This window comes from Rattus rattus, chromosome 3 (assembly GCF_011064425.1).
Source record: "Rattus rattus isolate New Zealand chromosome 3, Rrattus_CSIRO_v1, whole genome shotgun sequence".
Classification (NCBI taxonomy): domain Eukaryota; kingdom Metazoa; phylum Chordata; class Mammalia; order Rodentia; family Muridae; genus Rattus; species Rattus rattus.
The window spans coordinates 43126038-43153763 of record NC_046156.1 but is presented as its reverse complement, the minus strand read 5'-3'; the positions used below and the strand labels follow the sequence as shown (position 1 = coordinate 43153763).

Here is a 27726-nt window from a genome sequence, read left to right as displayed (position 1 = left end):
AAATTCTAAAAGCCAATGCCAGGCCCAGTGTTCTTGCCTCTCTTCCTCCCCCTCCCTCCCCTCTTCCTCCCCCCTTCCTTTTCCCTCTCTCTCCCCTCTCCTTCCCTCTCCCTCTCCCCTCCCGTCTCCCTCTCTGCCTGCTGCCTGTGATCAGGAGGTAAAAGTCTTTCAGCTAATGTTCCATCACCATTCTTGTCTGCCTCCCACCGTGATTACCATGGACGTCTAACCCTCTAAAACTGTAAGCAAGACCCAAATTAAATGCTTTCTTTTATAAGAGTTGCCTTGGTCATGGTGTCTCTTACAGTAGAATACTACAGCAGTTGGGAAAGGAAAGATTTGGGGGTGGGGAGGTGGATGAGGAGATAGTTCATTTGGTCAAGAACTTGCGTTACAACCTCGAGGACCTGAGTTTAATTCTCAGCACTCACATTGTAAAGCCAGGATAGTGGCACTAAGTAAGCATGAAATTTCAGTGCCAGGGAGGCAGAGATGAGAGGATCCCTGGGGCACCCTGATCAGTCAGTCTAGTCTAATTGGTAATAATTTCAATATTCCAAGATAATGGAAGGTATTGTCTAAAAGGAGGTGTACGGTGTTTCTGAGGATGGCATTGCTACTGCCCTATGGCTTCCACACATGTGTCCCTGCACCTGTACACAGATGGGCACCTGTACAAACACATGAACATGTACACACATGCATTTTTTAAAAAGACACTTACAGAGAAAGGAGGTGCCCGGAGCAATAAGCAGAAAGATTGCATGCTGCGCAGGCTCTTCTGCCAGGATAGGGGCGACACGTCTTACCTCTAGTCTGGATGACCTTGACTGCCTCGGGCCAGGACCTGTACGTCCTCAGACTTGCTATTTTCTCTACAAGATAATCTTCCCAGCAACACACATGCCTTGCTTACTTGATATGCAGAACTAAATAAGGGGGCAGCACCAGGAGGCAGAGGCAAGCAGATCTCTGCCAATTAGGGCTACACAGTGAGAACCGTCTCAAAATGGTAACAGTAATAATAACAATCAACGACAGGAAGCATCACACACGGAGCTGTGTGACGGCCATCAGACCCTCTGCGCTCTGTGAGTTTAAAGAAACCTGGTAGCACCCTTCCCTAGCATGCATGAGGACCTGGATTCAATCCTCAACAATGAGAAAAAAAGTCTAAGGGAAGATTATCAGTTAATATCTCAAACTCTTAAGAACATGTTTTCTTTAGAATTTAAAGTGCCAGGTACAGAAGGGGAAGTAACTTGATGAAGGACAACTCCGAAAGGAGGGACTACATTTACAGCAGGACCTCTGTGGTGCTCACCACATTTCTAATTCTTGCAAAGCAACCTTTCATCTGATTTCTTTTTTTTAAAACAATTCTTCATTTTAAATGTTTATGTCCTTATTTGTTTATTTTTATGTACATGAGTGTTCTGTCTTCACACTCACACACACCAGAAGAGGGCGTCAGATCCCATTACAAATGGTTGTGAGCCACCATGGGGTTGCTGGGAATTAAACTCAGGATCTGTGGAAGAAGAGACAGCACTTTTAACCACTGAGCCATTTCCCCAGCCTTTCCCCCCTCAAATTTATTAATTTTATGTGCGTTTGTGCTTTGCCTGTATGTCTGTCTGTCGAGGCTGTGAGCTCTTGGAGTTACAGATGGTTGTGAGATGCCATGTGGGTACCGAGGACTGAACCCAGGCCCTCTGGAAGAGCAGTCAGTGCTCGTAACTACTGAGCCACCTCTCCAGCCATCATCTGATGTCTAATGCCATTGGCTCAGTGGTAATTTTTTTTTCCAAAATCACATATAATTTCCCCCCACCCACCCCTGTCTTTCTTCTCTTCAGCCCCTCCCACTCACCCTTTACCTTTGCTTTCTCTCAAATTCATCCATAGCATGGTCAAAATATGACACTTTTGTTTACTATGGCTGAAATGTGAAGGTTTAGCAATAAATGATAAGGTAAATAATAACTTGTATAAAAGTGAGAATAAAATCTTAACAATTAAGGAATAATAAAAGTCAAGGTTCTGGGGGTGGAAGTAGCACAGAGTACCTGGAGATGTGGCCCGTCAGAGACAACTATTGTCTATTTCTTCCCCTGCTGCATCGGGCCTTTGGAATGTTATTTTGTCGTTACCTGTGAATAAAAGACGCTCTGCTGTCTTAGGCTAGTGCGGATCTGGGAAGACCGAGTGAGTTTAACGAAGCTGAAAGAGAAGGTGACCAGGGAAGACGGAAGAGTCATTCTAAGGATAGAGAAAGAGGAATGGAAGGTAAGTGTGGATGCTCTCGAAGGGCTCCTTGATTCTCCGAGCTCCGTGTCTCATGAAGGCCTGAGAGCGTATACTGAGGCTATATGTCAGACTAGGATAGAGAGCCAGGAATTCTCAACAGAGTAGCATGAGTGGATCTGGACAACATGAACAACAGAAAAGAAGCATAAAACATGGATTTTTTTTCTTTGTCAAAGAGTGCATTTGCTCCCTCCCCATCTGAGCTCAAATCTCTTGGGTATTTGTTAGTTAGTTAGTTAGTTAGTTAGTTAGTTAGTTAGTTAGTTAGTTAGTTTAGTTAGTTAGTTTGTTTTTGAGACAGGGATAAAACAAAACAAAACCAGCAACAACTAATGAAATAGGCTGCAAGTGGTGACTTACACCTTTAACCCCAGCACTTGGGAGGCAGAGGCAGGTGGATCTCCATTAGTTCAAGGCCAGCCTGGTCTATACAGAGAGTTCTAGGCAAGCCAGATCCCTGTAGAGAAACCCTGTCTCAAAACAAACGAACTCTTATAATAAAAGAGTAAGGGGAATTCAAATTACTGAAATGATTTTTTTAATATTATAATTTTCTTCTCTCTCTCTCTCTCTCTCTCTCTCTCTCTCTCTCTCTCTGTGTGTGTGTGTGTGTGTGTGTGTGTGTGTGTGTGTGTGTGTGTGTGTTGGGGGTGGTTTTGAGAAACTGTGTGGCCTTAGCTATTCTGGAAGTAGCTCTGTAGACCAGGCTAGCCATAGAAATCCACCTGCCTCTGCCTCCCTAGTGCTGGGATTAAAGGTGTGAGCCACCACCGCCACCTGGCCTGAAATATTCACGTTTTTAATTATGTATGTGTTCTTGGATAGCCTAACACAAAAGATTTGTTCATTAGGACAGACTTCTATTGTGCCCGTTATTGGTCAAAATATGACATTTTTGTTTATTATACTACAGTTGAGATGTGAAGATTTAGCAAAATTGATAAAGTAAATAAATAATAGCTTGTATAAAAATGAGGATAAAATCATAACAATTAAAAAATATTAAAAGTCAAGGTTCTAGGAGTAGAAGTAGCACAGAGTACCCGGAGACGTGGCCCGTTAAGGGACAACTGTCCTCAAGTGCTTCTACAGATCCCACACTGCCACAACAGCATGGCTCAGTGTTAGAGATAATAGTTCAGGCAATGCAGTAATGCTACACATATTTTTTACTTTAGACTCTCCCTTCTTCCTTACTGAAACTGAATCAGCTACAGGAATGGCAACTTCACAGGACTGGATTGTTGAAAATTCCTGAATTCATTGGAAGATTCCAGCATCTCATTGTACTAGACTTATCTCGGAACACAATTTCAGAGATCCCCCGAGGAATTGGTAAGGAACACTGCTTTTATTCCTGTGATATTTTATCCACCTGCCAGTATATGCTTTTCTTTGATTTTCTTTCAGACCCCCACCCTCAAATACATGGAATAAGGTCTTATCTTTATATATCTCTGAAAGTTGAAAACATTTTAAATGTTTCATCTAACTTCAGTCTTCAGAGGATCCAAACTCTTGGACTTATTGGGGTGATAGATAAAATTTCTATGTGAAAATATTTCCAAATATTCGGTATATTTTGAAAACAACATTTCTCCGTTAACTATCTTAGAACACACTGAAGGCATGAAAGAAAGAAAATTTATCAAACGGTGGGACAATGTCCCCCTACACAACATTGTTCAGAATGTTGTATGCTATTTATGGGTTTTGTGTGGAAGATGGAGCCCAGGTTCTAGTGCATGGCAGACAGGGACCGTACCATCTATAGCTATCTTAATCTGGAGCACATAGTACAGATATAGCAGAAGGGAAATACCCCTCCCTTGTGGAAAGATGGGAAGAGGGAAGAAGAAAATAACTGAATTTGCCAATGGGCAAGTAATTTAAGTATGTAAGTAGTGCTTGGTGGCTGGAAACACTGAGTCCATCTGCTTCCTGTGTTGTTGTTGTTGTTGTTGTGATGTAGGACTGCTCACTAGACTTCAGGAATTGATTCTTAGCTACAACAAAATCAAGACTGTCCCCAAAGAACTGAGCAACTGTGCCAGCTTGGAGAAGCTAGAACTGGCTGTAAACAGAGATATAAGCGACCTCCCGACAGAGGTCAGAAAATCTAAACGTCTGTTTTGTTTGTGTCTACTAATAGTTTGTTTCTCAGGCATGTGATTGTTGAAATAAAATAAAACCAATGTAACAAATTTTATTTTAGAAATAGAAATACTTAGTGAAAAGCATTTTTAACCAAAAGGCAAGTTTTTTATTAGAATAAACTCTACTTAGCATAAAAGATTGCTCTATTCTTGTCATTATCCTGCATTATTTGATGACTGAGTTTCTCTCTTTGAAGAGAAGACTGAGAACTATTAACATCATTTAAAATTCCCACAACGAGGAGAAGCCTGGGTTGTATAGTGGTTATTCATACATGCTTGCTTATTTTGGACATGTTAAGGATTAGATTCAGGGTCTCATGCATGCTGATCAAACCCTTTACTACTGAGCTACTCTGCCCTTCATGCTTTTTGTCTGTCTGTCGTGAGGCAGGATCTTACTGCATAGCTCACTGTGACCTTGAACTCCTTCTTATGCCTAGCCTGGCCTCAAACTACCAATTCTCACACCTTAGCTTTTTAAGTGCTAGGATTGGAAGTATATATCTGTAAACTTGAATTAATGCTTTTTTGAATAAATATGTATGTGATTATTATGAAAAACAAACAATGAGAAAATAGAAAACCTCTTTTCCTGGTTGATTTTTATAAAGTGCTCAGTCCTGAAACAGACAGACGTAAGACATGGATTATAGGAAGTATGCTTCATGATGGCGTCCTAGGCTTTGCCAAGTAAAAGGGAAGCAGAATGGAAATGCCTTTCATTCAGTTGACAAAGACAGCCGTGTTACCCTCCAAACAAATGAATGCTCTTAGAATCAGCGAGAAGTTTCTATGCTTTTTTTTTTTTTTTTTCCTTGAAAAAAATGACTTTTCAAGAACAAATTAAGAAAAATAAGAACAAGGGGTTGGGGATTTAGCTCAGTGGTAGAGTGCTTGCCTAGTAAGTGCAGGGCCCTGGGTTCAATCCTTAGCTCCAGGGGGAAAAAAGTATTAAAGAAAAATAAGAACATTTGAAAAAAGCTACAATTCCTTTTTCTTGCTTTGAGTATATAATACTTTTCTTTTCCAAACCACTGGACATGTTATCAGTAATAGTCCCTCCTTCCAGTTTGCTCTTGCAAACATAGCATGGGTATTTCATCATATGTTGGCTTTATTTAATAAAAGCATGAAAAAATGGCGACAGGGACAATTTATATATGTAGGAAGGCCAGTATGTATGGTTTGTAAAACACGTGGTTTTGTTCCCAGGAATGGGCTCTGTCACTAACAAGCTATGTGAACTTGGACATGTTATCAACCTGTCTCTTCCCCTTAGATTCTTGAGACAGGTTACTGTTCTGAGACAAGACATTTCCTGGGGATATGCAACATGTTTACTCCCAGAGAGGGAGCCCACAACAGATCAACATACAGGTACCACCGAAGTCCAACTTGGTGAACCATGAGTCTCACCGGGGTTCCTTATGTGAATATATAGGTGAGGCGTTACTCACAGGAGCAGAAATAACTCACAGACAGCTGCATCACCAAAGCCCACCCCTGTACAGGTCACCACTAAAACTGGGACCTGGAGCACACTGCATAGCCTGCAGGCAGTTCTACAAGTTGGAGAATGTCCTTTCCAAGTGACAAAGCTGGTCTAAACCTCTTCTAGGCAGCTGGTCTGGTCTCAGTCTTCCTTGATTCTTGGCTTGTCTGAGAGGATGCTCAGTGGTCTTTATTGTTTACTCTTGGGATGGAGGGGGTCTAGTGAATCTGGTCAATTTCAGGTACTTCCTGAAGCTAATTTAAATTGTTTATCTTCATGTTTAAGAAACTTTCCTGTAGGACAAATGTTTCAGTATCAGAAGAAACTGCTACTGAAATAGAAGAAAGACTATTCTGAAATCTTGAGCCCAGGACCATTTAAGTGCCATAGTGTGTTTTCTAAGTAGCTATGTGTGTGGCCTTGGGCACACCCTCTTATATTTCTGTCTTCAAATATAAAACTGTTGGTTTTCTTTTTTTTTTCTTTTTTTTTTCCGGAGCTGGGGACCGAACCCAGGGCCTTGCGGTTGCTAGGCAAGCACTCTACCACTGAGCTAAATACCCAACCCCTGGTTTTATTTTTTTAATCTTCTATAATAAAAAGATTGTAGATAGATGTGGTGGCTTTAAATCCCAGCATTTGGGAGGTAGAGGCAGGTGGACCTCTTTTTCTTGGTTAGCCTGGTTTACATAGCAAGTTACAGGCTAGCTAGTGCTACGAAGTGAGACCCTGTCTCAAGAAAATAAAACAATAAAAAAGGCTTCTAGTACTACTGAGGGGCCAGCAATTGGTGACTCCTCTGCCAGACATTAAATTTTACCTCCTTCATATGGACATGTACCTGTAAAAATACCCTTTTACACTCCACATTGAATTGTTTGACAATGGGAAAAGCCTGAAACAGTTTTCAAGAATGTGTTTTTATCCTTGGCTTGAGTGTAAATCTGGAGAAATGGCATGACCTACTAAACAGAGTCACGCTGCTTTGTGTGTGAGATGTATGCATATGTGCATGCATGTATGCATGTGTGTGATGTATGCATTTGCCATGTATACATGTATGAATGCATGTATGAATGCATGTGTGAGATATATGCATGTGTGCAAGCATGTATGCACGTATGAATGCATGTAAGTATGCAAGTATGTATAGGTTAGATGTCAGTCATCAAGTGTCTTCCCCAATCACAAGCCACTTGTCCCCTTCTGCTTCTGCTTCCAGCACAGGGGTTTCAGGAATGCTCTCATGTCCAGCTTTTTACTTAAGTACTGAGAATCCAAGCTCAGGTCCTCAGGATTGCACAGTGAACTGTTTACTAAGCCCTCTCCTCATCCTGCCTTTTTGCACTAACTAAAGAACACTGTATTTGTGAACTTCTCAGTGAAGATGGGACAGAAGGAGTTCAAAATACAGAACCTCGGCAACCAAATGGATAGTCTGTTTTGTAAATATTAACTAAATGCTTATATTTTAGAACTTTCAGTAGGATAAAGAAGGAAGAAATTTTGTGGCTTTAGGTCTATAAAACCTTGAGTTCATCTACTTACATGACCTTTTCGAGCCATTTCATCCATAAAACAGAAATTATGCCATTTCCTTTGTGTGATGGCTGTCATAATTGTTCATTAACATAATTATTTAAGCGCCACAGCAAACCACTCACATAATTAGTTTTTTCATATAAAAGTGGAGATCAGAAGTAATTTAATAGATATTTTAGATAAAGTAAAACTGGGGCTATAAGCATTACTATGAATACATTTTTTTAAAGATCTATTTATTTATTTTATGTGAGTACACTGTCACTGTCTTCAGACACACCAGAAGAGGGCATCAGATCCCATTACGGATGGTTGTGAGCCACCATGTGGTTGCTGGGAATTGAACTCAGGACCTCTGGAAGAGCAGTCAGTGCTCTTAACCGCTGAGCCATCTCTCCAGCCCCCTCTATGAATACATTTTAAAACTGATCTGGGCATGGTGGTGCAGACCTTTATGCAGTACTCTGGAGGCAGAGGAAGCTGGATCTTTGTGAGTTTGAGGCTGCATGTTCCTGACTAGTCAGAGCTTCATAGTCATACTCTCTCAACAAACATTCTGAAAAAGAGACACAAAAGCAGTAAGAGGAAATAGCAAGTAAAAGAAAGGAAGTTCAACAGAATCCTTAAATGTCAGAACCTTAGCCAGGCAGTGGTGGAACACACCCTTCATCCCAGAGACCGAGGCCAGCCTTGTCTACAGAGGGAGTTCCAGAAGAGCCAGGGCTACACAGGGAAACCCTGACTCAAAACGAGTAAGAACCGTGAAATAATACACTTCATGGAAAAAATGTAATGATTTAGAAATGCGAATATTTCCACACAGTAACAAAGTATAGGAGTGTGCATGACAGACATCCGATTCGGGAGAGGCACTGGCTCTGAGAAGCAGAGTAGCAGAAAGGACTGACACGGCAGCACGTTCTTACTGGCAGGCTGAGCACAGTGTCGTGTGGTGCAGGGCTTGCAGTCAGCCACTGTCCTTTAACACAGAAGTATTATGGGGTACGCTCAGCGTTTGGGATAGTGAACGCAAGTAAGTTGGACAGACTCGTTACCTTCAAGACTACGTTTCCCTGTATAATTCTCAGTCACTGGATGAAAGTAAAGAGGAGAGATGCTTCCTGGGGTGGGGACACTTTTGCCCGTGTGGTCCTGTTAGCCCTGGAATTTCTTTATCTTGGAAGACAAATTGGGTCTGAAAATCATTTTACCTTATCCCTGACTATTTGCTTGTTTCATTTTTTTTTTTTTTTTGAGAGAGGGTCTGTTGTGTGGGTCTGGCTGTCTTGGAACTCACCACATAGACCTTACAGCCTTGAACTTCAGGCCTTCTGCTTCTACTGCTGGGATTGAAGGCCTGGGCCACCACACTTACCTGTCCCACCTCTCTGAGACAGTGTAGCCCATGCTGCCCTCAGTCTGTAGGACTTATAGGCGTGTACCATGATGCCAGGTTCTATTATCCTTACATATTATTTATTGTGGACTCCTGTGTCTAAACAAAGCTCAAGTGAATGCGGGAAGTCATTCAGCTTTCATGTGTGCTCTGTTGTGGACTACTACTTAAAGCTCATGTAATACGAACTTTTTATAGGAAATAGCTCATTGGTGTGAGCCTTCTAGTAATTCACACTGTGAACGATTACTTAAAATCCCCACTTTCTTCTTTAGCTCAGCAAACTGTTAAAACTCACTCACCTTGACCTGAGTATGAACCAGTTCACCACAATCCCTCTTGCTGTGCTGGACATGCCTGCCCTCGAGTGGCTGGATATGGGAAGCAACAGCCTTCAACAGCTTCCTGACACACTAGACAGGTAAAGTAGACTTTCTGCTACTGATCACTCGAAGCCACCCAGGATAAAGAAGAAGTGATAAGCCAGACAGCTAGGAGCCCAGGAATAATCACAACAGACCCAACTAGTTAAAATTCATTCTTTCAGCCCGTTTTCATTATTATGTAGATGGATCTGGGAGGAGGAAACTGTTTTCTAAACACAAACGAGAACACGCTGCAGTTACAATGTGCGGCAGATGGTGCGTTTCGTGCCAGGCGCTGCATAGTGCGTTCCATGCCAGGCTCCTCTCTCATTCGTCAAAAGGGCGAGGGAAAGGATACAGAGCTGTTTGTTTCATATCCCCAAGTCTCAGCAACTGGTGTTAGCTGGATTTGAACCCAGGCATCCTGGCCTGAGTCCAATGCCCAGTATGGGCATATTAAATAGTTACTGATTTTTTAAAATTCGTATTAGGTGACATTTACATTACAGGTGACATTTAGAAAACTATGAAAACCATGACACGTAAGTGGCATTTCTGCCGATGGATGAAAGCTAGTCTTTAGTGAATTTCTTGATGTAATTCCCCTGGCAATTAGGTAACAGGCAAGAATGAAGTCCGTTAAATCAATACATACATTTTATTAAACATCAAATAGTAATAATTAACTGAATAATTTATTTTAGTTAACTAAAAATTAAATGTTAAGTGTTATAAATGATGAGTCCAGCTTTTCACATCCAAGGTGACCTACTGCAGAATTCTAATTTTCCAGAATGCAAAGTTTACATACGCTGTGGCTACAGAGGAATGAAATAACATGCCTGCCAGAGACAATCAGGAATATGAAAAACTTGGGGACTCTTGTTCTCAGCAACAACAAACTACAAGATATTCCAGGCTGCATGGAAGAAATGACGAATCTGAGGTAAAAGGGTGTTCGAGCACAGCCACGCTTACTCCCAGAAGCAGAACAGAGTAAAACAGATTCTGACCAATACATTTGGGTTGTGATTTGCCTGACACTGTGTGTGTGTGTGTGTGTGTGTGTGTGTGTGTGTGTGTGTGTGTGTGTGTGTGTGTGTGTGTAAACTTCCTTTTGTGCATGTTGTCTTGCCTGTGTACCACTTGTGTGCCTGATGCTCATGGAGGGTATAAGAGGGCATTAGATCTCCTGGAACTACACTTGTAGAGGGTTGGTTGGGTTGCCATGTGGGTTCTGGGATTAGAACCTGGGTCCTGTAGAAAAGCAGTCAATGCTCTTAACTATTGAGCTATTTCTTCAGCTCAGAAATTTTTTTTTTTCCAGAGCTAGGGACCGAACCCAGGGTCTTGCGGTTGCTAGGCAAGCGCTCTACCACTGAGCTAAATCCCCAACCCATCAGAAATTTTTTAAACATATTTTTCAGTGTTGGAATTTAATAATTTCATGGGAGTGTTCATGTAACACCAATCTAGCTTATTCAAGAGTTCTTGAAACTAAAACAGTACTGGGATTTACGAATTTAAAGAAATGTCTTTTGTTGGTGACAGTATTACAATACATCTCTTTATACCTCTCATAAACATCCTTTACAGTACAAGAACCAAAAAGGAATAAAATAGTGACCGTTTTCCTTCTTCATAACTACATGTAGGCACAGGTAACTTATATAATCCACAGAAAGCAGACTGGTTTTACAAGCTACTTAGTAGAACTCCAATAAAATTCTCTCTAAAATGCAATTTTCTTGAAGGAGTGAGGCAGTGGATCACGAACTTAAAACTTCTACAACCAAAACCATTCGTGCATTGACTTATCTAGCAACTTTTAGCTTTGTACTTGCTGGTTAAGGTACAGATCCATAAAATAGGCACAAACTGTATTTGTAGCATTCATCGTATACTTATAACTTGCTCACATGAAATACGTTACAAGCAAATCGTTGTCTTTGTAAGCTTCTGGGGCTAGGGGTGGGGAAGATTCTGTTTCTTCTAGCAGAGAAACTTACGGATTCTTGGATATATTAGATCCCAACAAGATAATCTGTTATCGAAGCCAGTTAAAAGTTAGTAATTCAATATGCTGCCATTCGATCTTTCTTCTATGGCACTTATAAAAGCACTGTTTTCTGGTGAACTGCCAGGTTCGTCAACTTTCGAGACAACCCACTAAGACTGGAAGTGACACTTCCTCCCAGTGACGACGTAGACGGAGAGGAAGAACAGGAGTTATTTGGGCTTCAGTTCATGCACGAATACATACAAGAGTCTCGGAGAACAGGTATGAGGTTTGAACAACACAGATTCAAGATTTTTGAAGAAAATGTGCACACAATTAAGTTCTATCTTGTCATCCTTCGCTGGGTTTCTTACCCTATGTTGTCGTTTCATTCTGGCCAACACTCAATGAGGGGAAAGGAATTTTGGTTCTGTTCATTAGTCTGGTGAGTCGTAGGGGAGACGCTGTAAAAACAGCATTTCAGTGGAATGAAGGAAATACTTCAGCCAAGTGCTTGCCGCACAACCAAGGGAAGGGACATGTCCTATGTCCTTGTGCTTGATTTTTTTTTTTCTTTTTTGTAAATACACTTCTCCAGGGCTGGGACTCACACCGTGCCAAGCACCCAGTCCCTGAGATACAGCTATGCCCTCAGTGTGGATTTTAACTAACTTGTCTTGTGTGTATGGGTGCTTTTTGCCTGCATCTATGTCTGCACATGAAGGTCTAATGCAGATCTGATGTGGGGTGTCAGATCCGCTGGAACTGGAGTTACAGACACTTGCTAGCTTCCATGTGAGTGTTGTGGAAAAGCTCATCTTCCCATGGACGTGCTCTTAAACACTGAGCCATCTCTCCCCTCCACCCCTCACACCGTTTGATTCTTAAAGAATCATTACTTTTGTCTACCAAGTGGTAGACCTGTCAGACTGAGCATGAACAGACCTTCCTCATCATTCTGAGATTTTTATAATCTTTAAGTAATAATTAAAAAGTAATTTGACCTGAGGTGAAAAATCCTGAGAACATGGACTTTATTCAACCCTTAGAATATGAGGCATAATATACAGATTACAACCATGTAATCTCATAATTTAGAATTAAACCTTTCTATAATCAAAGTTTTTAGAATTAAAACAAAATCAGATAAATATGGCAAAGAGCACTATGTTGTTATTAAAACACTGAAATAATAGTATAGAAACAGAAATACCCACTTTGTAGTTAATTCGAATGTAAAGAGTTATGGATGGAAAAGGAAGGTTTTTAGCTCATTCCACGTACCAGGTCATTACTCTGAAAGGAAGTGCAACCAGAGAGAACAGGGACAGCCTTCCCACTAGGAGAAGCCCTTTCCCGATTTAGGAAGGAACCATTGGAGCTGCCTGAGATCACAGAAGCAACAGTGTGAGAAGCTGGGGAATGGTCAGCAACAAAGGCAAAGTGGCCTAGTTTTGGAAAAGAGAGGACAATACCAGTGTCAAGCAGAAGACAGGATTGATAATTATGGAAGTGTTTAGGATGAACCTGTCCCCATCTGCAGCAAGCGGATTGTAGTAGCCTGCTGGGGAATGGAGGAACTGAGGCTGGTTTGGTGGGCAGGACAAGGGAGAGGCTGAAGATGAGTTTGAGGTACCTGTGGGACATGCATGATGCTATAACGGTGGATATGAAGTTCAAGGGAGCTTGCTAAGCATGAAAGGTCTGAAAGTCAAGAAATAGCGATTTGACACACATTAGCCCACATTAACATTCTAATGTGAGGCAAGACAAAGAGGTCGGGCAAATAGGAACCTTTTCTTACTTGAAGGGCACACGTGTATTTCCCCATTGTCAGAATGTATAATTGAGCCAATGGCTCATAGGACTGTTTCAGTATAATTTTTTTGGTATGCTCTATGTCTTCTGAAATACAACTAAGTGTAGAATATTTTTATTTCTGGGCATACATTTTTAAATGGTACAAAACAAATATTGTGACATAAATGACATCTATGACATAGGACAATTTTTTAAAAAATTTATTTAATGTATATGAGTACACTGTCATTGGCTTCAGATGTACCAGAAGAGGGTGTTGGATCCTATTAGTTATGAGCCACCATGTGGTTGCTGGGAATTGAACTCAGGACCTCTGGAAGAGCAGTCAGTCCTCTTAACTGCTGAGCTATCTCTCCAGCCCAAGGATAATTCTTTTTTTTTTTTTTTAAGATTTATTTTTTTTTTATTATATATTCGTACACTGTAGCTGTCTTCAGACACACCAGAAAAGGGAATCGGATCCCATTACAGATGGTTGTGAGCCACCATGTGGTTGCTGGGAATTGAACTCAGGACCTCTGGAAGAGCACTTGGTGTTCTTAACCACTGAGCCATCTCTCCAGCCCCCAAGGATAATTCTTAAACAATAAATTATCTTCATTTATGTTCTTCAGATTGGGAAATATGAGCAATTAACTTAGAAATGATTAACAATATTTGACTAAATAAGACATAAAGCAACAATTTAAACAGAAATACTAAAAATCTGTTAAAATAGATTCATGAATTGTTATACAACAGTGGCCTCCGTGTCACTCTACCGGCTAAAATTAGTGGTTGTGAGTCTTTGTCTCTGCATCTTTTTTTTGTTTTTTTGTTTTTTTGTTTTTTTTTTTTTTTTTTTTGGAGCTGGGGGCCGAACCCGGGGCCTTGCGCTTCCCAGGCAAGCGCTCTACCACTGTGTCTCTGCATCTTTATAACAACTAAAACAATGTTCACAAAACACAATGTAGAAACAACTGCAGGGGAGGAGGCGGGAGATGATGGTCCTGTGACATGTTTGGTTTAATATTGTTTGAGCACAGACTCCTTACATACATGTAAGGCCTAAATCTGATGTTTTAGCTTCATTATCTAATTTCCATTTTATTCCAAATCATTTTCCTGCTGGCATCGGCACATGCCTTTAATTCCAGCACTTGGAAGTGAGAGGCAGTCGGATCTGCGCATCCCACATGCTGGGGTTGAAGGCGAGAGCCACCACTGCCCCTCTGTGCGTCCCAGGTACTGTGGTCGAAAGCACGCACCACCTTATTTTTAGTTATTTATTTATATTAATATAATATATAAGTTATTTATACATTAAAAAGAGGCTGATAATAGATAGAAAGTACTAAATTAATTTTAGAAGTTATATGCAACTTTCAAATTTGATTTCTGTTTAAAACAATATTATTTAGAAGTTTGACCTAGATAATTATCCAAGAAAGACCTAAAAAGATTACTTTTGCCTTAAAATCATCTCTTCAGTTTTGGTGTCAAGGACAGACTCTGAGACTACAAACATAGGTATGGCTTTGGAACTTCAAAGGAGATGTCACTTGCCAATTCTTACATTTCTAAATTTGTCTGTGTTTGAGAAAATGACAAATACTCTTTCTAGACCTGAACTGAAAAAAAGCCTCACACTCAGATTGACTCTTGTTATAAACTTCTACTGTTTATTAGGGCTGGAGCTCAAAAAAATGAAAACATATCAGATAAAACCAAAGACAAGTTTACCAGATAAGACACGGAGTTCGTACTGTAATTATATGCTGATGTTCTATCTTTCAGAAGACCAAGTCAACTGTCTGACTCATACGCCAGGCTCTACACGGTCTGATGGATAAAGTAATTTAAAGAGCCCCCCTGAAAAGGAATACTTTGACAACTGGGTGAATATTTTTGTGAATATCGAAATATAATTTAAAAATAATTTATTTATATTTTGCTTGTGGTAGACATCATGTTCATGTTTCCTTTCACCGATTGATTTTTTTCCTGCGATGACAGATGAGCCGGTACAGCAGTTAATAATACGTTTTCCAGAGACACCAATGGGTCCGTATAGTACTGTAAGGCAGGACTGAAGCCTTTCTGCTGTAAATACTGGAGTCGGCCTTGGTCAATCAGCAATTTGCAAAGATGTCCTATTTTCTTCTTTTCTTCAACAGTAAGAGTCCTACATTGAATAAACACACAAAACTTAAAAGTTGGTAAACGTTCCTAAGGAGTTCGGCCCCTCCCTCTACTCCAAGGCTGCTAAGGAGCCGGCAGCACACTAGGTGCCATGGCTGATGCTTCTGAGACTTCCCTTTCTGATCACAATTAAAACATGCTTCAGTTTACTCCAAAGTTAGAACAGAAGCTACATTTTTCGAAATTTTTGATAACAGTCACCTAAGAAAAAAAGAATCCTCTCCATCCTCAGCTTCACTTTCTATATTGATCTCAGCCAAAAGACTAAGAAACAACCATTCCGTTCCATTTCTCTGGTTTCCCTTGCCCAAGGTCAGTAAATTTGAAAATATTAAACGGAAAATTCTGAAAACGAGCCATTGGTAATGCCGTGCTGCCTAGCATGGTGAATCACGGGCACTCAACTCCGTCCTACCCGGGGAACAGACCTGTGCCTCGCACGTGAGCGTCGCTAGCGAATCCGCATTGCATGTTACCCCCTCGCTAGACGCTGTGCAGCCATCTTGGTTACGCGACTGACAGAGTGGTAGCTGCGTGTAGGGCTCTGTTTTACCTAGGGTTCTAGGCATCTGTGGAAGGTCCTGCAGTATTACCCACAGGAGGCCTAGATTACGGTGATAAACTATCTCCCCGCAGTGAGGTGTTTGCGGACGTCATCACTTACCCAGGCAAACTGTCAGTGCTGCCATCCGTGAGTCTGTCTCCTCCATCATCATGCTCTTCCTCCTCATCCTTCTGAGCATCTTTTCTCTCTGGAGTAACATCTGAGGCTTCCAAAGACGTCCTCATCCCACACGTTGCCCAACTACTCATTCTCTGGAAATAGTAGAACTCCACTGCGCCAAGCCCAAGAGCCTTGAAATACTCTTTGCCCACATAATGTCTCCAGTCACACCTGTGGTGACAACAGAGCGCAATGACAATGCCAGCCACAGGGGTCCGTGTCTCTGGGACATCTTTTTCACTTCCTTCCTTGGCCAAAGTGTTACTTTCTTTTTCTGTTTTATCATTCTTTACGCGTTTGGCTAAAGGTTCTTCATCCTTTTCCTTAAAACTGGCAGCATAGGTTTCAACCAAACATCGTAATGCAAGATCTGCAAACACAATCATGTGCCCCCCACCAAACCACATCATCTTTAAAGTTCAATAAGCAGTATGGTTAATACAAAACGCAACACAAGCCATCAAAAATATACCTAGCTATATATTGTAACAATTCTATCAGGTATTATACAATTTTCCATCTTAATTTTTCTAGTGATTTATTTGCCCAATAAAATTATTTTAAATAAAATTAAAATTAAAGCAATAAAATTAAAGCGAGCTTAAGTCCTATGATCTGAAAAACTTCCATCCAACTATTTGCATTGTCTTTCATTTCTCCTATACCAGCTCCAGTCATGAGCTTAAGAAACCCAAAGACAGAAACAAAGGGAGGTAATTTCACCTAGGATACTGACCCGGGTTCAAGAAGGTAGCTTTTTGGGTTTGTTTCTGTTTTGTTTTGAAATGGGTTCTGTACAGCTGATGCTGATCTCAAACTCCTGATCCTTGTGCATCTCCTGATGGGGCTACAGATGTGCCCCAGCACATCTGCCCCAGCACATCTGCCCCAGCACATCTGCCCCAGCACATCTGGCTAAGATGCTAGTTTTGAAATGTAGGGTGGTCGCAATAAATAGTGATGAATCGAAAAGTTGAGAAAGGGAGTTCCAATGTGGAAAACAGGCTGAATGGCTTTCCTGTACGTGAGCATATTTGCTAACTGTCTTGTATACAAAACACCAAGGACACAGGACTAAAACTGTTGTACTAGGGCTGAGGAGACGGCTCGGAAGTTAAAAAGCACTTCCTGCCCTTTCAGGGCAGCCAGGTTGGTTCCTGCACACACAGGGTGGCTTAAAACTGTCCAGGATTTTAGTTCCAGGGGATCCAGCACCCACTTCTGGCCTCTGTGGGCCTGGATATGCATGCATTGCACTTCCATACATGCAGATAAAACATTCAACTCATAAAATAAAAATAAATACATTTTAAAAAACAAAATAAGCCCTCCAAACTTCCAGACAGTAGAGCTGGCAATATTGGAAAGATCACAAATGTATGCTGTAAAACTTCTACTGTCTCTGATTAGATTGTCATATCATACTCTAATTACCTAAAAACAAACGTAGTTCCTTAAGTTATAAAATGGATATAACTTATCTGATCTTTATAGTACATTTTAATCATGCCAACAAGCATAGTTGGTAACTAATATTTGGATAAAGTGATAGCTAATTTGGTAATTTCATGGTCTGTCTGTGTCTCTCTATCTGTGTTCTCTGTCATGAGAGTGGGTCTTATGTTGCCCAGACAGTGGATGGACTCGTGATATTTAGCTCCTCTGACCCTCCTGCTTCAGCCTCCTGAGTCCCTGGGAGCATAAGTAAGCCACTTCACCCAGGCTAGTAACTATTATTTTCTAACACCTTATTTTCTGTTTAATTTACATTTGACTTAAACATAATTTTAAGAAGGGTGAATAATCAGAAAAATATTAGAAGGATGAAGTTATTTCAGAAACAGAATATTAGCAATGTCAAACTCTTTCATAGTGACCTCCAGAACCTTCTTCTTAGAAGCTCTAAGGAGGCAGCAAGCTGGTGGCTAAGATCATTCAAATATTCACGGAGTCCCTCTTATATAGCATTATATTAGCATATATATCATTCTTGGGGAAAAAAATCCCAGCATAGTGTAGTAATAGAAACATACACAGGTAATTAAAAAGCAAGCAACAGCCATGTGGCATATGTCCTGATGACAGTAAGGAGGCTGCGGAAATGTGGGGGAGGCTGAGCTAAAGGGCAAGCAGAGGCTGGACCACTTCTTCCAAAGGGGCGACAGTGGGGTTCTAGGAATGGCTGGAGCAATGTAGCACTCAGGAAAGTACACATGGTCCAAGTGACCAACAGTAAACCGAGAGGCAGATGACCGAGTTTCAGGGGAAGGGAGCGAGTCACAAATGGTCTGAATATTGATACTTCAAGCACAGGGAGCAGAAAATGATGGAAAAAATGGAAGGGAGGGCACTAAGGGGGAAGTACTGAGAGAGAAGGACGCCGATGCTCATGAAGAGAATGCAACTGTGGCAGAGCGAAAGGGGACCTACACTGTGCACATAGAGATGAGAGTATAGGGTACAGGAAGCAGCCACTTAGAGTTAAGGTTTTGAGAGGCATGGGTTAGATGGGAAGAGCCAAAAGTGTGTGCTTCCTTCCCACCCCAGGGTGAGCTTGGTTTACTTTAAACCGCTTTTATGTAAGTTAATCGAGAGCATAAATGGCCCCAGAGTGGTGGGCCATCTAGGCTACAGCTCAGTGTGTTAGCTTTGAGGTTGCTGTACGGTCCGATCACTTACCTGTTGCCACCCCACACAGGTGCTTCCCAATTCCTACCACAGGCAGTCTTCCTTCTCTTAGCACAGGAAGCCTGTCTAAGAGAAGGGAGGTAATAAGTTGGTTTGCTTATGATACAAAGTATCAAGTGTCCTTCCAAAAGGAGGGTGTCTAGAATCCGAAGTTTAGGGGTGAAAGCTATGAAAACAAGCAATTTTCAGAGTCCAATATGCAGCCCATGAAGATGTCTGTGTTTAGGTATCACATGGAAAGTATTCAGTTAAACAAACAAATATCCCCTTTCTCATCATGTAGTACTTGCTGGCCTAGAATTCACTATGTAGTCTGGGTGAGCCTCCTGCCTCAGCTTCCCAAGTGCTGGAATTACAAGAGTACAGAGCATACCTGGCTTCAGTTAAGTGATAAAAAATACAATGGTTTCTATACAAGTGCTTGGCTGCTTCTCAGTGTTAGTTCTTCCTGAAGCACAGGTCTGAAGGACAGCGGTCCCCAGACTCTGAAATGTCTGCTCACTTGTAGAGCAATGGAAAGTTACACAACTTACTCAAGCACAAGTGTTGGATATCAATTTGAAGTCTTTCAAACACCGAGTTCTTGTTTCTGTGTTTACCATCTACCTGCATAAATAGAACATTACTGAATCAGAACTCTTACTGTTAAAAAAGCTTTATGAAAGTGTTTCTATTTGTTTTCAAAATTCAAAGCAAATACACTTAATTTTTATAGCTCAAAAGAGAATAAATAAAAATACAAAATTTTAGTATTTTTGGATGAAAACTCAGAAATAACAACACCCATCTTATAAGGCCAGAAATTGTATTGATCATTACTATTAAATATACACATTGTTTCTTTTAAGCATAGTTCCCAGCCCATTCACAACGGCATCAAGGTCCACAGATGTTAAGTGAGCACAGGTACTCGTCAGTGTTTCTGTCTTTACCACCGCTGGTTTTACCATGGCTCACTCTTCTTTAAACACAACCGTTTTAACCATTATCAGCATGTGCCTGTGAACACGGGCCCAGACCTCTCTAACAATCATCAGACGCATTAGCCCCTCCTCCACCACCCCACTTTGTTTTTCTTTCTCAAAGTGCTGGAGATAGAAGTCAGGACCTTATACATGCCGTGCAAGCAACTGACCACAGAGCTACAGCCTCATGAATAGTAAGCAAAATAGTTACCACTAGCTAGGGCCCCAAGCCCTCAGATACATGCTAACAGAAACTCCCGTTTTCCCTGCTCAAGAATACCCTGTGTCCTATTAAGTCAGGAGCCACCCAATTACTGCTTTCTCAAAATCAATGACTAACAAATCAGCAAGACTTATGGCTTCCAACATTTTAACTTTCTCATTCTCTCCTCTCCTCTATATTCCACCGAGTGACCCTCACTTTCCAATACATTTCTTACTTGTATTACTGAATAAAGATCTTCACATTTCCAATCTTCCTATATTTACTCTAAATCTCTTTTGAAATAGTTTCACAGTGTTTCTAGGATAGCTTCCAAAAAACATTTTTTCATGTGTGTATGTGTGTGTGTATGTGTGTGTGTGTGTGTGTGTGTGTGTGTGTGTGTGTGCTATCTGAGGAGGTCAGGAAATGGGTGTTAGATCTCCTAGAGCTAGAATTACAGGAGTTGGGAGCCGCCTACACTGGTGCTGTGAAACAAACACTAGGATGTTTTGGAAGAGCAGGGAGCACTCCATCTACTGAGCTATGTGCGCCTCTAGTTCCACAGAAATTTAAAAATCGTTTTTTTAAAACTTCCTCCATGACAACTTAGGAAGACTGAGGTCAGTTCTCCATCTTCAGGTCCCTGTAGCACAGGGTACTGTCTATTGGGATAGCACTTAGAGAACTAAAATGCTGTGCAAAAGCCTTTGAAGCAAGAACCAAATCTTCCATAGTATCTCTATTACAGAGCAGGACGAAGCCAGAGCATATGACAGGAGACTTTTCCAGACCAGCTGTCCTTCCTGGTTCATATCTCACATCTATGTGATGTTCATATATTTCCATCACATAGAAATCTTGTGTGCAATGTATGGAAGCTTCACCTGTCAATAAAAGGCCACTGACCTATGAGTTTGGTAGGAAATAGGGAGGTGGACTTGCTGGGACAGAGAGAATTCTGGGACTAGAGACAGGCACAGCATGGGAAGGGGATGTGCCCAGGAATTCTGCAGGTAACAGTTGCATCAACCTGAGGAGACGTAACTAACCTTGTAGCTTGATTAAAAGGGTTAAATAAGTTACAGGCTAGTCAGGGAACAGAGCCAAGCTATTGGCGTAGGCATTTATTCATAATACTCAGTCTTCAGCAAGTCTTAAGGGAAATGGGTGCAGGAGGAAAAGCCTGCACTACCATAGGAATGTTTCCTTTGTTAGCTCAACTTTGGTTCCACCGCTCTTATTTCCCAAAATGCTTCTCACACCCCATCTAGTGAATGTTAGTTAATCTTTCAGGATGTATCACAGGTACCGCCTTACGCCTTTGCACGGTCATTCTCCATTGCCCGCCTGTAAATACAGTCTAGCATGCCACACTCTGCAGAACTCCCCCCACTTCAGCCCCTCACTTCCACACTGGCCGAGCTCTCTTCTCTACACACATTTAACAGCACAACTGCCTTGTCAGCATCTATCTGTATAAGTACCGCGCGCTAACCGATTGCGCCACTGGAGCTCCCAGCATCTATCTGTATGTGCAGTGTATGCAGTGCCTGTCCTGCTGCCCAAGAAAATGCTCAAGTACTTAGTGAGGGAAGGGCCTGCCAGCAGTGGCAAAGGTTAGGATGTGGGTAATTTCTAGCTGACGCCTGGTTCTTGTTCACAGAATGCCTTGTCTCTGCAAACAAGTTTATGAACTCGGATTGTGGGCCATCGATAGTTAAATTTTACAAACTTACCTTCAGTTTAAGCAGTACAATTAGAACCAACAAATAAGAACAGCAAGAAACCACTTTAGGAAATTCACTTTAGGAGACATGTTCCTATCATTTTCTTTTTCCTACAGAAGAAATATATGTTTGGTTATTAAGACCCTACAATGGGTTTACTTACCTTGAATCTTGTGGTCACTTTTTCTACCAGGATGAAGTGAACGTTTTCAGCATCTTTTAAGGCAATATCAACCCAGTGAGATAATTTCCCCTTTCCTGCTCCAAACTCAACAAAGCATCTTCTTGGACCAAGTAACTTTAATTTTTCAATGTTACCTAAAATAGAAGCCTGCAAACTCCATAGGGTTATTTTATAAACTAGAGCAAAGGAATTCAACTCAAATTGGAAAACAGCAAGGTAATCTCTACACAAGGCAGGAGGTTTTTACTGATAATTTCTGAATGGCTAAGAATTTTTTTTTCCTTTTGCTTGCTTTAAAATAATACTCTGCACTCAGGGTCACAGCCACGCTCAAATTTTTATTTTATGCTCACACATAATTTTGAATGAAAGTATTTTGTTCAATAACAGAAATTACACTCAGAGCCAAATGTTAGCTTTTTTTTTTTTTTTTTTTTTTTTTGATTGTTTTCTCAAGACAAGGTTTCTCTCTGTAACCCAGGCTGTCCTAGAACTCACTCTGTAGACCAAGATGGCCTCAAACTCAGATCTGCTTGTCTCTGTCTACTGAGTTCTGGATTAGAGGTATATACCACCATACCTAACTAGAATGTTAGCTTTTAAAAAATTACTTTTATTTATTGTGAGCATACACACTTGTGTGTGCATGTAACAGTCGGAGGACACTTTGTAAGATTCAGATGCCTGAACTCAGGCCATCAGGCTTGGCAGCGAGCACCTTTATCTGGTGAGCCATCTCCTCAGCCTGGGATGCTAGCACTAAACGTTGAAGAAACGTTGAGTGATTGTGTCCAAACATACCTGCTGTTTCAGGTGCTTGACTGCACAATCACCATTTCTCGGGTCATTAAGGGCGTCGTGTAATGCTGGATGGGACATAATGTGATCTTCATGTGTAGAGTTCAAGCCTGTGCCAAAAAGAAACATGATAGCTTAAGCAGACAGACGTGAACTGAGACTCTGAACGGCAGGACGGAGTAACTCATAAGTCACCCAGTGCTTCTCAGATAGCTGAGCCCACAACTTTAGCAGACTTACCTTCACTTGCTTTTCTCAATTTCTTAATTAAGGTTTCCAACTGCTCCTCAGATAGAGAAGAAAGTGGAACCTATATACAAACACAGAAATAAAACTAAATAATGCCGTCAAACACGCGTTAAAGTAGTGTGGCAGAGGCTCACAGCTGGGCAGACGTCTGGGCAGCTGAGGTGCTTCCTCCTGGCAGAGCTTTGATCCAGGCTCCCTCCAGAACTGCCCGACCGTGAGGGCACTACTCAGGCTCTGCCCGATACTTTAACTCTCATTTCTCCCTCGGGTCTGGGCTCAGCTCACAGCACAGCCATGCTGCAGTTTGTTATGGAACTGGAAGCTTGTCTCGGAACTAACCATTATTAACAATGTAGTTCTATAGGAAAATACATCCTAACGTCAAAACAACACATCTTCCTAAACAAAAGTGGAGAATGGTCTGTACAAGGAGACAGCTTACGAATACCACTTGGAGTTAAGTATTAAATAATATACTTACTAATTGTTCAAGAATTTCTGTTTCATCCTTTAATCCTGCATTTATATCTTGAATAAAGAAATCCTGCCAAACCAAAACCATAACATATCATTAATATGACACTGAAAACAATTAGGCGGAAGAACTGCTTCTTCCTCTCACCCTCCCACACCATCACCATCTGTCACATTCACTCATTACCAAATATTACTGCATGGCCACAACCATAGTGACTGGGTTGCTGACTGGCCTCTCGTGTTGGTAGATGGCTGAGTCTGGTCTATTGGGAGCCCCCAGAATTAGGCCTCTGGGAGTAGTCTTATTTCTTTCTTTACTAAAGGAGCAAAGTACTAAAGGCATGGATTAGAGATTACTGTTTTTCTTGTATATTAACTTAATGTTAAAATACCATGTTTTTCCTTTGGTACAGGATCTTACCCTGAAGCTCAATTGGTAGCCAAGGCTTGCCTAGAATTTTTTATGCTGTCCAAGTTTGCCTTGAACTTTGGGTAATCCTCTAGCTTAAGCCTCCCAGGTGCCAAGACTACAGGTATGAGCTGCCAGAGATGCTAAAATACCTTTAGCTCATAGCGTCTGGAGCAGTGGTTCTCAACTGAGAGGCATCTGAAAATGCAGAAGGGCATCTGTTGCAAAATGACTAAGAGGGCTGGGCAGTGGTGCAGGCCTTTGATCTGGTACTCAGGAGGCAAGAGGCTGAGGCAGGTGGATCTCTGTGAGTTTGAGGCCAACCTGTTCTACAGAGGAAGTTCCTGAACACCTAAGGCTGCTACACAGAGAAACCCTGTCTCAAAAACCCAAACAAACAAAAAACCCAAACACAACAACAAACCCCCCACCAACAAAAAAACCCAATATGATATCTTGAGATACACATTTTAAAATGGTCCATATCATGAGGTAAATGACACACTTACCATTTTGTATCACATTATTGTATTTTGTTTCTAAACATAAATCTGAATTTTTGGGCTGAAGAGATGGCTCAGTAGTTAAGAGCACTGACTGCTCTTCTAGAGGTCCTGAGAACAATTCCCATCAACCACATGGTGGCTCACAGCCATCTGGGATCTGATGAGATCTGATGCCCTCTTCTGGTATACATGAAGACAGTGTACTCACATACATAAAATAAATAAATCTTTAAAAAAAGAAATCTGAATTTTTAGCTCTTGCGTAGGTGGACACTGTGTAAGACTTACATGGTCTGGTGGCTAGCTCAGATTCACTATCTATACTAAGTCTGAATCTCAAAGATGCCTGGCAGTTACTCTTTACAACCTGTTTACCTCTGATTGAAATCTCTTGCTGCACCATCACCCCTCTCTGTCCAGCTATCAAGATGGGTGTGCTGGCTGGCACACACCTATCACCTTAGCACTTGGAAGGGAAAGCATAAGAAACATCTGAGCTGTGTTGAAGACCAGCCTAAGTATTACAGCACAGTCCCCTATCTCAAAAGCAAATAAACAAACAAAAATAAAACATGAAGCAATTATTCGGGGTTGGTCAAGGTGGCACCCACCAGTAATCTCAGCACTAAAGAAGCTAAGGGAGGAGGGCCTCAAGTTTGGGGTCAGCCTGGGCTACACAGTGAAAACTTGCCTCTAATCTAACCAAACCAATAGATAAAACACAAGTGCAGAAAAGAAAAGAGGGGGAAAAAAAGTACAGCTATCAAATGAATAAGGTACATTTGCCAAATTCAATCTGTATCTTACAATATTAAGTATTTACATACGAAAATCACATACACGTTGCAAATACTTACAGGCTTAGGCTTCTCTCTTGAATTACATTTTTTCAAATGTTTTGCTAGTTGGTCTTCATATACTGTGCTAAATTTAAAGAGAAAATTTAAGAGATTAAAAAAAATCTTAATATATCACACAAACATACACAGAGACACACCCACACACCCACACACTCCAAATAAGAGCAAAAACACTTATCTGACCCCATACTTACTGTTTTGGATCTAAAGGACATAAGATTCTTTTCCGAGCATTTTCTTCCTAAAAAATTAAAAGGGATACATTTATTTAAATATCAAGTGTATTACATTCAGATGTTAGATACACTCCTAAAATGAGGTAAGAAAACTTTAAAAAGTATAACGAAAAATACGCAGGATTAGGTCACGCAGCGTATGCTTCTGTATAAATGAGCAAACACTGTTTTGGCTTGCTAATGGAATTTTGCATCAGAGATAACACCTCCTAAAGATGGACAGTTATTATATGAACCATTAAGAAAAGATGTTAACCATATACTTCAGATTGACTAATAACAATGGACAATACTCATCATGTACGAAAATGATCTTTTGGAATGTATAGAATGGGTATAAGTGGCTAAAATGAGCCGACTAAAATACTCATTAATTGTATACTTATTCTTTAATTTTAAAATGTTGCCCATTTAAACTGATTTTAGAGTGCATATTTATCTAAAGCTGTTTAAATGTGGGGATATGCTGGGCGTGGTGGACCATGCTTTGAATATCAGCACTGCGGAGGAAAGGCAGACAGAGCTTTTGAGCCAAAGACCAGCCAGGGTAACCCTCAGGCCCTGTCTCAATAAAGATAGAAATCAAATACAGGAGAACGTATGACAGGAACAACGAGGCATGGTACTTTAACAATTTAGAATGGGTCATATTCCCTGGCTTTGCAACTTTTCAAAATGCTAGTTACAGTCTTTCAAGTTATACATATTTAATTATAGGCAACGGGCAGAAAGCAAGAAAAGCCGGTGTTGGCATGCCTACCTTACAGACCCTATCAACACATGCACATGATGGTCCAATTCTTAAAACCAGAGGCCAGTGGTTATGATTCTCAGTTCTTTCTATTACTTGCTAACTCTATGTCTATGACCCTAACACTAACACTCACTGCCTCATGTGAATAATAGTATACACTCCCTAAGTATAGACTTACTATATCCCTATTAAATAGAATAATAGCATGATTTACTTCCTAAGGTTTGTGAAAATTGAATTTTTAAAAGAAAAGTAACAATGTTTAGTGCTAACCATATAGCAAAAGCTGACCAAGTATTTACTCTTACTTTTTCTCAATTATTTATTTCAATTTATTTCAGAATGTTCATGATGTTATGCACACTGAATTTTAGGGAAAGTTAAGAAATTCTCAGTATTAAAAATAACCTATATTATTTCTTCTTCACGTACAGATTTTAAAATTTAATTTCCAGTGTGATTGTTTGGTGTTGACCAGCTAGTTGGGAGGCTGAGGCAGGAGAATTCCTGAGACCAGGTATTCAAGACCAACATGAGAAATTCAGTGAGATCACCGTCTCAAAGACAAACAGGAAAATTGTCTTTCAAGGGAAATAGTAATCTATTCTAGCTTGCAAAGCTTAATTGCAGAAAACGCACACACACACACACACACACACACACACACACACACACAAAGCATTCTTAATTTAGAAACTGTTATAAAGATGTTTTCTTTTTTGGTGTAGAGGGTGGTGAGACTTCCTGTGACCTGCAGATTAGTAATTTTCCTGTTCTCTATCCATTAGAAGCCCCTAACATTTTTGCACTTAGAACCAAAATGTCTTATGACATTAATGTCTGCTGGGGTTGGGAGACAAAAATGCACTCTGCTTTCAACTTTTAATGTTAGTTACTTTAGGTTAATTCTTCTTCTCCGTCCCAGAATAATAATTACAAGCTCATAAGGTGTTTCCTGGAGAGTTAAGTCTAAACAAAAATTTTTTTTTCTAAGTTTCTTCCCCATGCACTCACAAGTGGTTATCGTTCAGAAAACAATAAGTATAATTAGAACCCAGTTAGTAAAGTCTGGTGATTTCAAACACTATTCTGCAAAGATAATCACTTCCCATGAGGATGGGCGACTGATGGAAGGATGAGTACAAAGATCTCTATGATAGCACAGAGGGTCATCTCTTGGCTATTCTTAGTACTTAGTCCAAGAAAGCAATGCTCCTCAGGAGCTCATCGTGGCTCCAAGCGGTGGTCAGAACTGCATTTACTTAAGTAAAGGCTGGAGAATCCATGGGACAGAAGCAGAAACCTGTCAAAGGGGGTGAGGATGGGTTCCAGCACCCACAGACCCACAACTCAGTCCGGACTCTCAGGAAGGTAGGGCGATACCAGACCTCCGCCGATCCAGCGTGTTCACCACAGAACCTTCTCCCCGCGGCCACCACCATCCTGCAGAAGCGCTTCTTCTTTTCCACAAAGTAGTTGCATCTACCGTCAGTTGGAAAACCGATCGCGGGCGTTGTCGGAGCAGGAGCCTCCATCACGCTGGGTCCTTTTGGCCTGGCTCAACCCAAAGTTGTCAATTCCCTCTGGTCCCTCTTCCCTTAACAAACGTGGCCGCCCGAAGGGGGTGGGACCACGGAAATTACGCATCACCCTGACTTATTCGTTCCCTCAACCGGAAG

General features: G+C 41.1%; 2 protein-coding genes across 3 annotated transcripts in view; one reads left to right on the top strand and one right to left on the bottom strand.

The window, feature by feature from the left end:
• The window catches only part of Lrrc39 (leucine rich repeat containing 39), an 18361-nt gene extending 3310 nt beyond the window's left edge, over nt 1-15051 (top strand). The window contains exons 3-9 of one of the 2 annotated variants that reach the window (XM_032897425.1): nt 2184-2289; nt 3489-3645; nt 4283-4419; nt 9175-9320; nt 10058-10210; nt 11409-11545; nt 14861-15051. In XM_032897425.1, the coding sequence (XP_032753316.1) occupies nt 2184-2289; nt 3489-3645; nt 4283-4419; nt 9175-9320; nt 10058-10210; nt 11409-11545; nt 14861-14916 (892 nt within the window). In that variant the 3' untranslated portion in view covers nt 14917-15051. Of the gene's footprint in view, nt 1-2183; nt 2290-3488; nt 3646-4282; nt 4420-9174; nt 9321-10057; nt 10211-11408; nt 11723-14860 lie in introns of those variants that run through there. The other variant, XM_032897424.1, reaches the window with a different exon arrangement.
• Nucleotides 14724-27726, bottom strand: Trmt13 (tRNA methyltransferase 13 homolog). The gene is made up of 11 exons (XM_032897422.1): nt 27436-27726; nt 25252-25298; nt 25055-25121; nt 23287-23349; nt 22797-22866; nt 22560-22666; nt 21738-21905; nt 19211-19283; nt 18669-18743; nt 15930-16359; nt 14724-15248 (listed from the first exon to the last, which is right to left on the bottom strand). The coding sequence occupies exons 1-11, from the start codon at nt 27580-27582 to the stop codon at nt 15008-15010; spliced, it is 1488 nt and encodes a 495-aa protein (XP_032753313.1). The 5' UTR covers nt 27583-27726; the 3' UTR covers nt 14724-15007.

Excerpts from the sequence above, each read along its gene's own strand:
- Trmt13 (XM_032897422.1), bottom strand. The coding sequence starts at position 27,582 with ATGGAGGCTCCTGCTCCGACAACGCCCGCGATCGGTTTTCCAACTGAC. Across the intron at positions 25,299-27,435 it reads AACACGCTGGATCGGCGGAG|GAAGAAAATGCTCGGAAAAG; the intron begins GTCTGGTATCGC and ends TTAATTTTTTAG. Across the intron at positions 21,906-22,559 it reads TCAAGCACCTGAAACAGCAG|GCTTCTATTTTAGGTAACAT; the intron begins GTATGTTTGGAC and ends TGGAGTTTGCAG.